We start from the raw sequence: 16,054 nt of genomic DNA on the forward strand, positions 1-16,054 counted from the left end.
AATTTCCAACCTATATTGCTTCATCTTTCCCCTGTCAAAATTTTTTTATTTTCTTGAACTAGAAATAAAAATCCTCATGCGCTGCAATCCTTAAAAAAGTAAAGTGTATAAAAATGTGATTTGTAGCAATATTTTTGCTCTTGGGTAGACCTAACCACTGTCTCCGGCCTGGGATTTGTAATCTACTGGCAACAAAGTAACATCTACCATGTAAACAAATTGAAAATAGCATTCAAAATTATAGAACAACTCACCCACAGAAAGGCATAAAACCTGTATCACACAACACAGCAGTAAAATTCAAATACTGTCAATTCTGCAGCGTAACAACTGATATGTTCAAATAAAGGCAGTAAATACACTCAGACTAGAGAATAGCCACCCTATCTCAAAAAAGCAGCCTCAGCCAGTCTTGAAGAGAATAAACTTTTACATAACCTGGTCATGCCCCATAAAGCTGCATTTTAGCAGCTTATTTGTTTAATTGGGAAAAACACTTGACAAACATACCTGTAACTGCAAGGCTCAGAGACCATCAACTCATTTTACAACTTTACTATCTCAAATTTATATGTAACCAATATTGAAAGTAACATCTGACTGATTATGTTTGACGAAACATAGAAGATAGGGGCAGGAGTAGGCCATTCGGCCCCTCGAGCCTGCTCTGCCAATCAATGCGATCATGGCTGATCATCCAAATTCAGTACCCGGTCCCTGCTTTCTCCCCATATCCCTTGGTCCCTTTAGCCTTAAGAAATATATCCAACTCCTTCTTGAATATATTTAATGCATTGGCCTCTACTGCTTTCTGTGGTAGAGAATTCCACAGGTTCACCACTCTCTGGGTGAAGAAATTCCTCCTCATTTCTGTCCTAAATGGCCTACCCCTTATCCTTAGACTGTGACCCCTGGTTCTGGACTCCCCGACCATCGGGAACATCCTTCCTGCATCTAGTCTGTCCAGTCCCGTCAGAATTTTATAAATTTCAATGAGATCCCCTCTCATTCTTCTAAACTCCAGCGAGTACAAGCCCAATCGACCCACTCTCTCCTCATACATCATTCCTGCCATTCCAGGTATCAGCCTGGTGAATCTTCGCTGAACTCCTTCCATGGCAACAACATCCTTCCTCAGATAAGGCGACCAAAACTGCACACAATACTCAAGATGTGGTCTCACCAAGGCCCTGTACAACTGCAGCAAGACATCCTTGTTCCTGTACTCAAACCCTCTCGCTACGAAGGCCAACATGCCATTTGCCTTCTTAACTGCCTGCTGCACCTGCATGCTTACCTTCAGCGACTGGTGCACAAGGACACCCAGGTCTCGTTGCACTTCCCCTTCTCCCAACCTATTGCCATTCAGATAATAATCTGCCTTCCTGTTTTTGACACCAAAGTGGATAACCTCGCATTTATCCACGTTATATTGCATCTGCCATGCTTTTGCCCAATCACCCAACCTGTCCAAATCATCCTGGAGTTTCTTGGCATCCTCCTCACAGCACACACGCGCACCCAGCTTTGTGTCGTCTGCAAATTTGGAGATATTACATCTAGTTCCCTTGTCTAGATCATCAATATATATTGTGAATAGCTGGGGCCCAAGGACTGATCCCTGCGGTACACCACTAGTCACTGCTTGCCACTCGGAAAAAGACCCGTTTATTCCAACCCTTTGCTTTCTGTCTGCCAACCAGTTCTCTATCCAAATCAATACCTTGCCCCCAATCCCATGTGCCTTAACTTTACACGCTAATCTCTTATGTGGGACCTTATCGAAAGCCTTCTGAAAGTCCAAATACACCACATCCACTGGTTCTCCCTTATCTATTTTACCAGTTACATCCTCAAAAAATTCCAGTAGATTAGTCAAGCACAATTTACCTTTTGTAAATCCATTTTGACTTTGTCCGATCCTGTCACTGTTTTCCAAGTGCTCTGCTATTACATCTTTTATAATGAACTCTAGCATTTTCCCCACTACCGATGTCAGGTTTACCGGTCTGTAATTCCCCGTTTTCTCTCTACCACTTTTTTTGAATAGTGGGGTAACATTAGCTACCCTCCAATCCATGGGTACTGTTCCAGATTCCATGGAATGCTGGAAAATGATCAGCAAAGCATCAACTATTTCTAGGGCCACTTCCTTAAGTACCCTAGGATGTAGCTTATCAGGCCCTGGGGATTTATCAGCCTTCAATCCCATCAATTTCCCTAACACCATTTCTCTACAAATACTGATTTCTTTCAGTTCCTCCCTTTCATCAGACCCTATGTTCCCCGACATCTCTGGGAGGTTATTTGTGTCCTCCTTTGTGAAGACAGAACCAAAATATGTATTTAATTGGTCTGCCATTTCTTTGTTCCCCATTATAAATTCCCCTGATTCTGACTGCAAGGGACCTACGCTTGACTTCACCAATCTTTTTCTCTTCACACATATCTATAAAAGCTTTTACAGTCAGTTTTTATGTTCCCTGCAAGCTTACCCTCATATTCTATTTTCCCTTTCTTAATTAATCCCTTTGTCCTCCTTTGTTGAATCCTAAACTGCTCCCAATCTTCAGGTTTACTGCTTTTTCTGGCCAATTTATATGTCCTCTCCTTGGATCTTATGCTATCCCTAATTTCCCTCGTTAGCAACGGTTGAGTCACCATTTTTGTTTTATTTTTATGCCAAACTGGGATGAACAAATTCTGTAGTTCATCCATGCGGTCTTTGAATGTTTGCCATTGCCTATCCACCGTCAACCCTTTGAGTGACATTCCCCAATCAATCCTACCCAACTCGCGCCTCAGACCATCGTAGTTTCCTTTATTTAAATTTAGGACCCTAGTCTCTGAGTCGACTACTTCATTCTCTATCTTAATGAAGAATTCGATCATATTATGATCGCTCCGACCCAAGGGGCCTCGTACAAGCTCCACTCCCAACTTCCAACCAACCTGATCAATTCTGACAGGTTTTAGTCTGACCCTTCACGAAAGTAAAAGCCCATGGGATCCAAGGCAAAGTAGCAAGTTGGATCTGAAATTGGCTCAGAGGCAGGAAACAAAGGGTAATGGTCGAAGGGTGTTTTTGTGACTGGAAGGCTGTTTCCAGTGGGGTTCCGCAGGGCTCAGTACTGGGTCCTTTGCTTTTTGTGGTATATATCAATGATTTGGACTTGAATGTAGGAAATATGATTAAGAAGTTTGCAGAGGATACAAAAATTGGCCGTGTGCTTGATAACGAAGAAGAAAGTTGTAGACTACAGGAAGATAGCGATGGACTGGTCAGGTGGGCAGAACAGTGGCAAATGGAATTCAATCGGAGCAGTGTGAGGTAATGCATTTGGGGAGGACTGACAAGGCAAGCGAATACACTATAAATGGTAGGACACTGAGAAGTGCAGAAGATCAGAGGGACCTTGGAGTGCATGTCCACAGATCCCTGAAGGTAGCAGGACAGGTAGATAAGGTGGGTTAAGAAGGCATAAGGGATACTTGCTTTTATTAGCTGAGGCATAGAATATAACAGCAGGGAGGTTATGCTTGAACTGTATAAAACACTAGTTAGGGCGCAGCTAGAATACTGCGTGCAGTTCTGGTCACATTACAGGAAGGATGTGATTGCACTAGAGAGGGTACAGAGGAGATTTACGAGGATGTTGCGCCTGGGCTGGGGAATTTTAGCTATGAGGAAAGATTGGATAGGCTGGGGTTGTTCTCTTTGGAACAGAAGAGGCTGAGGGGAGACCTAATTGAGGTGTATAAAATTATGAGGGGCCTAGATAGAGTGGATAGGAAGGACCTATTTCCCTTAGCAGAGGGGTTGATAACCAGGGGGCATAGATTTAAAGTAATTGGTAGGAGGATTAGAGGGGATTTGAGGAGAAAGTTATTCACCCGGAGGGTAGTGGGGGGTCTGGAACTCACTGCCTCAAAGGGTGGTAGAGGTAGAAACCCTCATTACATTAAAAAAGTTCTTGGATATGCACTTGAAGTGCCGTAACCTACAAGGATATGGAACAAGTGCTGGAAAGTGGGATTAGGCTGGATAGCTTTTTTTCGGCAGGCATGGACAAGATGGGCCAAATGGCCTCCTTCAGTGCTGTAAATGTCTATGATTTCTATGGTTCAATGCCTTAGGTCGCGGATGAGCACATCCCGGCTTCTGAAAAATTCTAACTGTCCCTTTCAATTGATCTGATTGGTTAATATTTTCAATCCCAGTGAAACATAGAAACATAGAAGATAGGAGCAGGAGTAGGCTATTCGGCCCCTCAAGCCTGCTCCGCCATTCAATGCGATCATGGCTGATCATCCAAATTCAGTACCCTGTCCCTGCTTTCTCCCCATATCCCCTGATCCCCTTAGCCGTAAGAAATATATCTAACACCTTCTTGAATATATTTAATGAATTGGCCTCAACCGTCTTCTGTGGTAGAGAATTCCACAGGTTCACCACTCTCTGGGTGAAGAAATTCCTCCTCATCTCTGTCCTAAATGGCTTACCCCTTATCCTTAAACTGTGACCCCTGGTTCTGGACTCCCCCGCCATCAGGAACAGCCTTCCTGCATCTAGTCTGTCTAGTCCTGTTAGAATTTTATAAGTTTCAATAAGATCCCCTCTCATTCTTCCAAACTCTAGCGAATATAAGCCTAATCGACCCAATCTCTCCTCATACGTCATTCCTGCCATCCCAGGTATCAACCTGGTGAATCTTCACTGCACTCCCTCCATGGCAAGAACATCCTTCCTCAGATAAGGCGACCAAAACTGCACACAATACTCAAGGTGTGGCCTCACCAAGGCCCTGTACAACTGCAGCAAGACATCCTTGCTCCTGTACTCGAATCCTCTCACTATAAAGACCAACATACCATTTGCCTTCTTAACCACCTGCTGCACCTGCATGCTTACCTTCAGTGACTGGTGCACAAGGACACCCAGGTCTCGTTGCACTTCCCCTTCTCCCAATCTACTGCCATTCAGGTAATAATCTGCCTTCCTGTTTTTGCCACCAAAGTGGATAACTTCGCATTTATCCACATTATACTGCATCTGCCATGCATCTGCCCAATCGCCCAACCTGTCCAAATCGTACTGGAGTTTCTCTGCATCCTCCTCAGAGCACACACGCCCACCCAGCTTTGTGTCATCTGCAAACTTGGAGATATTACATCTAGTTCCCTTGTCTAGATCATTAATATATATTGTGAATAACTGGGGTCCTAGCACCTATTCCTGCGGTACCCCACTAGTCACTGCCTACCACTCGGAAAAAGACACGTTTATTCCAACTCTTTGCTTCCTGTCTGCCAACCAGTTTTCTATCCAAGTCAGTACCTTACCCCCAATCCCATGTGCTTTAACTTTGCACGCTAGTCTCTTTTGTGGGACCTTATCAAAAGCCTTCTGAAAGTCCAAATACACCACATCCACTGGTTCTCCTTTATATATTTTACCAGTAACATCCTCAAAAAATTCCAGTAGATTAGTCAAGCACGATTTACCTTTTGTAAATCCATGTTGACTTTGTCCGATCCTGTCACTGTTTTCCAAGTGCTCTGCTATTACATCTTTTATAATGGACTCTAGCATTTTCCCCACTACCGATGTCAGCACAAGATGATTTTCTTGTGAAATGGCAACAAGCTAGCATGCGTTGAAATGCAAACAGCTTAAAAAATCTAGTGGTCGATACTTATGTACAAGTGAATTACAGTCAGAAGAATATCAACATATCGGCAAAAAAATTAGCTTTGTGACAAAAGTATAATCATACATATCCGAATTACCGGTAGTCCCAATAAATGTTCATCTTACAGTTTGGTTGCTTACAAAAGATTGGAATGATTCAGAATTTTTCTTATCTCAGTTAAATAGATTACCTTATAAATTAAGCTGCATTTCTGTCACTTACCTTAATTGTGTCCAGTGCCAAATCCATAATAGCACACTGCTTTGGTGTAAGGCTTCTGGCTTCTTCCCGAACCATGTGATCCTGGAAAATCAAACATTGCACAGTCAAACACTTCAAAGATGAGAATAATGCTTATTTGTACAAATAGCATGAAGGAAGGAATTTTTCTGCTCGTTACGACAAAGGGACCGAAACATCAAAACAAACTTTTTTTTTGTCTACGGTAAATAATTTGCTAGAAGTCTAATGACTTTCTCAGATTTTTTTCTGGAGAACCTTGTAACGGCAGAATATCTAAGCTTGGGACCAATAAGCCCAGGAAACCCTGGATGTCAAGGGATATACAGGAATGGATTGGGAAAAAAAGGGAGGCTTTTGGCAGATACAAAGGACTAAAAACAGTGGAAGCCCTAGAGGAGTATAGAAAGTGCAGGGGGGTACTTAAAAAAGAAATTAGGCGAGCGAAGAGGGGGCATGAAAAATCACTGGCGGGCAAAATAAAGGAAAATCCCAAGGTGCTTTCTAAGTATATTAAGGGCAAGAGGATAACCAGGGAAACATTAGGGACCAAAGTGGCAATCTGTGTGTAGAGCCAGAAGATTTTAAATGAATATTTTGCATCTGTGTTCACAATGGAGAAGGACGATGTAGACATAGAAATCAGGCAGGGGGATTGTGATATACTTGAACAAATTAGTATTGAGAGGGAGGAGGTACTAGCAGTTTTAGTGGGCTTAAAAGTAGATAAATCCCCAGGCCCAGACGAGATGTATCCCAGGCTGCTGTGTGAGGCAAGGGAGGAGATTGCAGGGGCTCTGACACAAATTTTCAGAACCGCTCTGGCCACAGGGGAAGTGCCAGAGAACTGGAGAGCAGCTAACATAGTACCATTATTCAAGAAGGGTAGTAGGGATAAACCAGAGAATTACAGGCCAGTGAGCCTAACATCAGTGGTAGGGAAATTATTGGAAAAAATTCTGAGGGACAGAATTAGTCTCCACTTGGAGAGGCAAGGATTAATCAAGGATAGTCAGCATGGCTTTGTCAGGGAGAGATCATGTCTAACCAATTTGATTGAATTTTTCAAGGGGGTGACTAGGTGTGTGGATGAGGGTAGTGCAGTTGATGTAGTCTACATGGACTTCAGTAAGGCTTTTGACAAAGTCCCACATGGGAGACTGGTCAAGAAGGCAAGAGCCCATGGGATCCAGGACAATTTGGCACATTGGATCCAAAATTGGCTTAGTGGCAGGAGGCAGAGAGTGATGGTCGAAGGTTGTTTTTGTGACTGGAAGCCTGTGTCCAGTGGTGTACCACAGGGATCGGTGCTGGGTCCTTTGCTGTTTGTAGTGTACATTAATGATTTAAATATGAATGTAGGAGGTATGATCAGTAAGTTCGCAGATGACACGAAAATTGGTGGAGTGGTAAATAGCGAGGAGAGAAGCCTCAGGCTACAGGATGATATAGACAGGTTGGTTAGATGGGCAGAACAGTGGCAAATGGAATTTAACCCTGAAAAGTGTGAGGTGATGCATTTTGGGAGGACTAACAAGGCAACGGAATGCTCAATGAATGGTAGGACCCTAGGAAGGACAGAGGATCAGAGGGACCTTGGTGTGCATGTACATAGATCCCTGAAGGCAGCAGGACAGGTAGATAAGGTGGTTAAAAAGGCATATGGGATACTTTTCTTCATTAGCCAAGGCATAGAATATAAGAGCAGGGAGGTTATGATGGAGCTGTACAAAACGCTAGTTAGGCCACAGCTGGAATACTGTGTGCAGTTCTGGTCGCCACACTATAAGAAGGATGTGAATGCATTGGAGAGGGTGCAGAGGAGATTCACCAGGATGTTACCTGGGCTGGAGCGCTTCAGCTATGAAGAGAGACTGGACAGGCTGGGGTTGTTTTCCTTAGAGCAGAGAAGGCTGAGGGGGGGTCCTGATTGAGGTGTACAAAATTATGAGGGGCATAGATAGGGTAGATAAAAAGGAACTTTTCCCCTTAGTAAAGGGGTCAATAACCAGGGGGCATAGTTTCAAGGTAAGGGGCAGGAGGTTTAGGGGGGATTTGAGGAAAAACTTTTTCACCCAGAGGGTGGTTGGAATCTGGAACTCACTGCCCAAAAGGGTGATAGAGGCAGGAACCCTTGCAACATTCAAGAAACATTTGGATAAGCACTTGAAACGCCATAGCATACAAGGCTACGGACCAAATGCTGGAAAATGGGATTAGAATAGACAGGGCTTGATGGCCGGCGCGGACACGATGGGCCGAAGGGCCTCTTTCTGTGCTGTATAACTCTATGACTATGACTACATAACCCAATCACTTATCCAGCAAGTGTACCTTTTAAGAATTTCTTGCATCAAGAAAGAAAAAATTTACAACTGATGAAATCTATTATAGAGATGTGTTAGGGAACTTCCTTGGCTGTTCTTTTTGTTTTAGAACAATCATTGTTGATGGAAATGTTAATAATTGTAACAGTTTAAATGCAATTGAAACTTTGCTTATGGATATTCTCCCCATGTTAGTTCATTTCCTTCTCACAGTCCTGTGAAACAGATTTTTTTTCCTTCTAGTTCCATTCCAGAAAGAGGGAGAGTGTTTTTATTATGCTTTTCAAATTTACAATGCTAAGTACAGAAGGCAGAAAAATGCACCCGAGTGTACATTTTTGCTTCACTGGGCCATTCTATCTGAGCTCAAGTTTACTTGTAACCATTGGCATTAGTGACGAAAACAAGAATTTTAATGTTTTGGTTTCTCATCTGTTCTGTTGCTACAAATACCTTTGAGGCAATATTGCACACTGGAAAAGCACTTTTTTGGTGGAAACAAACTGCAAATAGCATTCTTGTGTTTCATGAGAGAACCAAAAATAATGTATTGCTTTTTAATTGCATACAGAAAAGAAAGAAATTTAAAAGCTCTATTTTAAAACACACCAAGTTTTCTTTCTTTTGAACACAATAAGGCATGCATTTTTCTAAATGGCACACAAGATTACTGCTCGTGCAACAAAATACACCGATACCTTCAGCTTTGATAACTGCCCCAGTTCTTTAGCAGCAGTAAAAATCAGCTGCGTACCCTGTGATTGCATGTATTAAAAGAAAAACAATTAAAAGGTGAACTTTTTACAAAATCTCGAAAAGCAATTTAACAAAATAAGTGGACTGCAAGTTCTACACATATACACACACACATTTTAAATATATCACACATACACATAATTAAGGTATACAGAACCTTAAATCAGAAAGCACCTAATTATACCAATTAAATTGTAGTATGAATGAGGTCATTATCTTTCAAATGAAGCAATCTCCAGTGCCTCTTAGATTATCTTATTTATGAATTAATCTGCTACATGACACCTGAGGTAGTAATGCATTCCGTCATTGGCCCAGTATGTTCCCGGGGTTTAAAGAAACTGCCATGGCTGAATCAAAGATTTTTATGGTTCATATCCATATAGATAATTAAATGTCTTGCATCTCATGTGTATACATAGCTTCACACCCCTCAAAGGCATCACGTCTCCATAGAGCTAAAAAATCATGATTGGTTCAAATAACCCCTACCTGTTAACTTAATCATGCTGATAAGCTCATATATCCCATTGACTGAATGGAAATCATTTAGCAGGTAGGTTGGAAAAGTACCAATCAATAACCAGCAACCACCACAAAATACAGCAAAAGAAAAGGGGGTCATTTTGCGATAATTGAAAACGGGCTGTCGATTTGCTATCACCCATTTTACACGATCACACAAAATTAAAATTACTCTCAAGGACTGCTGGCTACCCATGGGAGGAAACCTCAGAAAAATGTGTATCACGTCAACGAAGGTGGTTGTAGCACTGAATGCAATCTCTCACACCCAGAATTACAGGAAACATTAGTTAGGCCACATCTAGAGTACTGTGTACAGTTCTGGTCACCACATTACAGGAAGGATGTGATTGCACTAGAGAGGGTACAGAGGAAATTTACAAGGATGTTGCCAGGACTGGAGAATTTTAACTATGAGGAAAGATTGGACAGACGGGGGTTGTTTTCTTTGGAACAGAGGAGGCTGAGGGGAGACTTAACTGATGTGTATAAAATCATGAGGGGCCTAGATAGAGTGGATAGGAAGGACCTATTTCCCTTAGCAGAGAGGTCAATAACAAGGGGGCATAGATTTAAAGTAATTGGTAGGAGGATTAGAGGGGAGTTGAGGAGAACTTTTTTCAGCCAGAGGATGGTGGTGGTCTGGAACTCACTGGCTGAAAGGGTGGCAGAGGCAGAAACCCTCATCACATTTAAAAATTACTTGGATATGCACCTGAAGTGCAATAACCGACAGGACTACGGACCAAGAGCTGGAAAGTGGGATTAGGCTGGATAGCTCCTTTTCGGCTGTCACAGACACGATGGGCCGAATGGCCTCCTTCCGTGTCATAAATTTCTACAATTCTATGAAAGGGGTGGCATCCCTTTCTATTAAGAAAGTTGAGGAGGTTAAGGGGAGGACTCCAGAATGCTAAGTGTGTGCCATCTATTGTGCCCTGCAGTTTGGTGAACCCAGCAACATGATGAAACTGTATGGCCCTGTCATGCCTTACTGTCGTGCCAAACTGGATCAATTCCCCAACTCCTAAAAATCGTGTTACCTGATGAATACATGGCCATACTTAAAACCCAGCTGGTTCACTTTAAGGAAGAAAACCTGCCGCCTTTATCCGGTATGGCCAGTGATTCCAGTTGACTCTTAACTGCTCTCTGAAATGGCCTAACAAGCCCTTTGGGTGTACCAAGGCAATTCAGGATCAGCAATAAATGCCAGCGACACCCACATCTTGAGAACAAATTTCTAAAAAATTACACAAATCACGCATAGTTGCTTGAATGAGCCTGTGGCATAAAAGTTGATTGCAGTCATCACGCAGAGCTCTTCACAGAAACTTTCATAAGTCCTGCGTGATCTATAAATTCTTTGGGTGGTTCTATCTTGTACGGTGCATTCTGCTCAAATGCTGCCTCACTCTCCTTTCCCCAATCCCCAATCCTGTACTGCTTCTCCTCTATTAGGTTTACATGACATGAACTCATGAACTCTTACTGTGGTGGGGCCATAAATTTTCAGGTGGTCGCAGTGGCCTTCAGGATGTCAGAGGTACAAGGTAGCACCCAGCTGCAAGCTACAAAGTAAACAACTTCAGCAGTATCAGCTGATGTTAGCAACAGGTTTGTCTCATTTGTTCTGTTACCCATAGTGCAATAAGGATCTGAGGACTCCAATTCCATATTTCCTCATTTTAATAAATGTTACTGAACTTCCAGCAGCATCGTTGAGTGTACATACAAAAGGAGCCAAATCACGATGGAAACTACAGCTCAGTCATTACAGGACAGCACCTGACATATACGAGTCCTGTCCCAGAATCCACTTCTAAAAGTGCAAATTTATTCATTTTAAGCCACAAACTCACCAAAAATGGTGAGTAAATTTTCAGGGCTGTAATATATTTGCTTCAGTAAATTGCAACAATTTTATGTCGAATCACTAGAGGGAGATGCACACCACAACTGCAATTCATTGTTTTATCTTTTCCCATTACATTTTTCCCCTTCTAACAACTCGTATGAGTAAACTCATAATTTCCTACATTAGTAACTGAAAATCAAAAATAGCAGCTGGGCAACACAAAATCTAACTTTGGTATTTCAGACACATTGGCCCCAATATTTACGGGGTGACAGGGAGGGAGTGGGTGTCTGCAGCCAGGAAACCCGGAAATACCAGGAATGTGGAGGTCCTGCCAAACTTAACGGCAAGACCTCATTAGCACATTTTTTACTCCATTTCCCACCTGGCAGCTGGCCAGATTGATGGGGGTGGGATCTTGGGGGTAGGGATCACGGGAGAGAGATCACAGGGAAATCGGCCAATCGTGGGGGAAAGAACTTGCAGCAGAAGGTTTGCTTGAAGGGCCGGGGAAAGCACTTCTGCTCCTCCCGGCACACAAGCAGTGCTGGAAAAGCACTTACCTGCTGGATCTGGCAGCTCCTGCCTCCCTTCAGCTGCCGGGTTTCCCGAGCCCTGGGAAACCCGGCCCGCAGCCGTTAAATTTAAATGGCTCCCAAAATCTGAGGAACGGACTCTTATTTAAATATTATAATGATGGACATGCCTCTCCAGAGGGGTTACTCAGATGCCCTTGTACATGACGCAGTTAAACTGGAAATAGACGCGTTCACAGCAGGTTGGGATTGGGTTTCACATTTTTAACAATTTAACTCCCAACCCCCCACCCCCGCCCATCATGGGGTGGGGGGCAGGGAGAGTATAATTCCCTATATTATATTCACACACAATTTGAATAAAAATACTGTCAATATTAACTGTTGCCTTTACTACAACATTTCTCTGCGAAAGATATAGGCTCAGAATTTGCAGTTGTAATGACGGCGAAACAGTCAGCATTCGCCAACATTACTCTGTAAAATTGACAGCAACTTCTGGCGTCCGCACATGCGCAGTTAAACATGGAAATCCGGAAGTTGCTGTCGGTGATACCCTACTCCTCCGCTGTTGCAGTCTTTGCAGATGGAATCTATTAGAAATCACTGATTTGACATGAACTTCAACTTTTTACGCACTATTCTCGCTGCAAAAACCACTGAAAAAGTTAAGCCTTGTTGAATGAGGTGTAACTGAGTTTTTAACGGTGTACTAAGTCATAATTAGTGCTGGACAACCTCTCTGGCCCTGAAAAACTAATTTTATACTGTGTGGAGTGTCATTCCCTCCATTCCATGATAAAAATACCATACATTTTTAAAATAATAAAAAAAATTTTTTTTTTTTTGTAAAGTTTGTTCATTATATTTCAGCTTCTATCTTAATCCCATGTGTATGTCCTAATCTTTATTTTGCTTTCTGTAAAATGATTAAAAAGTGAATGATAAAACCTGCATTTTACATCCTGGTTTGCTGTCTGTGAGAATTCTTCAATGTGATTGGCTGCTCAGCCTGCTTGATGGTGTCACTGTTGCTGGACGCCACAGATCCCCTATAGATGGCGCCAGATGGAAAGTCACACTGGAAAAAGGGAAATCAACGCCACAGAGCCTGTTAAAACATGGGCCGCTTTCTTTGAGGCCAGCGGCAAGCGTGTCACTTCGACGCTGACTGCAAAATCTGGGCCATAATTGTGCAACCTCTGGAGTAGAAGCAAGAAAAATGACAGTGCATTCCATGAAATATACTGTTGTCTCAAAAGGTGACAGGAGAGATTCCGTAAACAGTTTTCCGAGCCTACCACTTTTAAGAATATGGGGCTATATTTTCCTTTGTTCACTAATAGTAGCAAAAAAATACAGTGTAGGTAAGAATCAAGAAGTGTTACAAACACACTGATTATTTTACTAAGCTTAATAAAATACCCATTGGTCTTTGAAATTTTTGTGCATCTAAATTTGTTTGCAAATCAGTAAGGTTCTTCTAAAAATATTTTATTACTTTCCTTTTTTCCACCTTGATGCCACACATCTCCTCAAGATAAGAGGATAAGTTGGAGATCTACTCATGTCTCCACCAATTTTATTCTATTTGAGTGTGGCTTTGGGCGACTTTCCCTCCAAATTACCTTCCCTACCCTGTGGAGGGACACCTGTCTGCACTTAGCATCTGCCAATTTGAGATCAGAAACTGACTGCACAGCTAACTAAGTGTGAAACTGTGTCCTACTACTCTGTGGCAGTGTGTTGGAGCACCTATATAAATTTAAACAATGAACACAAGTGAATGTTTAAACCATTAAAGAAAATAGGTAACTCCAGAAGGAAGAACCCACTGGATCCCCCAAAGCAGTATGTTTAAAAAAGAAAGCAGGGCCTTTACCTGCATTTTGGAGGAAATTTTACCTTACTGTGATCTTTCTCAGAATCTTGTGTATTTCTAATTCAGCCAGTTTGTATGGAGTGGACATAGGAAGGAGGCACACTTGAACATGCACACTTTAGAGGGAATCCAGGAATCGGATTACTCTTGCCAGAAATCACATCCCAACAGAGACTCCTTAAAAACACAGCTTTTTTGAAGAAGCTGCAAATCAGTTAGTTTTTTGAAAGATATTTTGTTATTCTTTCTGAATTGTCGTTTAACAAAGTAGAATTGCATATACGTGGGCCAGAATTATCAGAAAAAGCACCTAGCTATATTTTGTTAACAATTTATCTTGATTTTCTTCTAATCTGCATTTGTAGAAAACATACCACATTTTAGATTCAAGCACATCCTCAATGTATTAACAGTTTTGCAGCAGCTAACACAGCACCTGGTCATCTATCATTTTCTCCTGATCCATGGAGGTAATTATTATAGATCATTCAATAAATTACTGTAATTAATTAACTAAGGGGCTGCTGGCAGTTGCAAGTCCACTCTAATAAAGCAAATGGGATACAAGAGACAAACAGAACAGTTCCAAACTGAACAAACCATCTTTTCTGATGAGTTTCCTAAATCGCTTTACATTATAATGGAACTACTGACAATCCTGATACTGTGTGGTCCTCAGCATCTTCACTGGGATTTAAAATTAAATGCAAAAATCTTGTTTAAAAAAAAAGAAAATGAAAAAGAATGAATGAGGAAGACCATTCGGCCCATCTTAGTTCATCCATCCAGAAAAACCTGTTCCTGCCCCCCTCCAATTAAAACATCTATTGTTTCTTAAATGATTCTAGGGTTTTTGCCTCCACGACTGTATCTGAAAGTCCATTCCAAGTGTTGATCACTCTTTGTGGGAAGAACTTTCTGATATCAGTCCTAAAATTACTTCTACTAATTTGTAGCTGCATCACCTTGTCCAACCCCATAATTTAACTTAAAAGTGATATTCCACATTTACCTATTCCATTCCCTGGACTATCTTACGTAACCCAGAAAGTCACCGCTCAGATTCCTTGCTTCCAGGCTGAAAAGCCCACAGTTCACCAGTCCTTCCTCATAACTCAGACCCTTAAAATTAGGGATCAACTCGTAGCTCTTAAAACATAGAAGATAGGAGCAGGAGTAGGCCATTCGGCCACTCGAGCCTGCTCCGCTATTCAATGCGATCATGGCTGATCATCCAAATTCAGTACCCTGTCCCTGCTTTCTCCCCATATCCCTTGATCCCTTTAGCTTTAAGAAATATATCCAATTCCTTCCTGAATATATTTAATGAATTGGCCTCTACTGCCTTCTGTGGTAGAGAATTCCACAGGTTCACCACTCTCTGGGTGAAGAAATTCCTCCTCATTTCTGTCCTAAATGGCTTACCCCTTATCCTTAGACTGTGACCCCTGGTTCTGGTCTCCCCAACCATCGGGAACATCCTTCCTGCATCTAGTCTGTCCAGTCCTGTCAGAATTTTATAAGTTTCAATGAGATCCCCTCTCATTCTTCTAAACTCCAGCGAGTATAAGCCCAATCGACCCAATCTCTCCTCATACGGCATTCCTGCCATCCCAGGTATCAACCTGGTGAATCTTCGCTGAACTCCTTCCATGGCAACAACATCCTTCCTCAGATAAGGCGACCAAAACTGCACACAATACTCAAGATGTGGTCTCACCAAGGCCCTGTACAACTGCAGCAAGACATCCTTGTTCCTGTACTCAAACCCTCTCGCTACGAAGGCCAACATGCCATTTGCCTTCTTAACCGCCTGCTGCACCTGCATGCTTACCTTCAGCGACTGGTGCACAAGGACACCCAGGTCTCGTTGCACTTCCCCTACTCTCAATCTATTGCCATTCAGATAATAATCTGCCTTCCTGTTTTTGACACCAAAGTGGATAACCTCGCATTTATCCACATTATATTGCATCTGCCATGCTTCTGCCCAATCACCCAACCTGTCCAAATCATCCTGGAGTTTCTCGGCATCCTCCTCACAGCACACACGCCTACCCAGCTTTGTGTTGTCTGCAAACTTGGAGATATTACATCTAGTTCCCTTGTCTAGATCATTAATATATATTGTGAATAGCTGGGGTCCAAGGACCGATCCCTGCGGTACCCCACTAGTCACTGCCTGCCACTCGGAAAAAGAACCGTTTATTCCAACTCTGCTTTCTGTCTGCCAACCA

At 42.4% G+C, this 16,054-nt stretch overlaps 1 protein-coding gene across 11 annotated transcripts in view; it reads right to left on the bottom strand.

Annotated features, from left to right (window-relative positions):
- The window catches only part of unc13bb (unc-13 homolog Bb (C. elegans)), an 807,248-nt gene that overhangs the window by 38,710 nt on the left and 752,484 nt on the right, over positions 1 to 16,054 (bottom strand). For 9 of the 11 annotated variants that reach the window (XM_085972914.1, XM_085972906.1, XM_085972839.1 and 6 more), the window contains 2 exons: positions 8,959 to 9,015; positions 5,916 to 5,996 (listed from right to left, as the gene is read on the bottom strand). In XM_085972914.1, coding sequence (XP_085829040.1) covers positions 5,916 to 5,996; positions 8,959 to 9,015 — 138 coding nt within the window. The remainder of the gene's footprint in view (positions 1 to 5,915; positions 5,997 to 8,958; positions 9,016 to 16,054) is intronic. The other 2 variants (XM_085972924.1, XM_085972857.1) reach the window with 1 other exon arrangement.

The sequence above is a fragment of the Somniosus microcephalus genome, chromosome 2 (genome assembly GCF_052327205.1).
Source record: "Somniosus microcephalus isolate GS21.2 chromosome 2, FLI_Smic_1.0, whole genome shotgun sequence".
Classification (NCBI taxonomy): domain Eukaryota; kingdom Metazoa; phylum Chordata; class Chondrichthyes; order Squaliformes; family Somniosidae; genus Somniosus; species Somniosus microcephalus.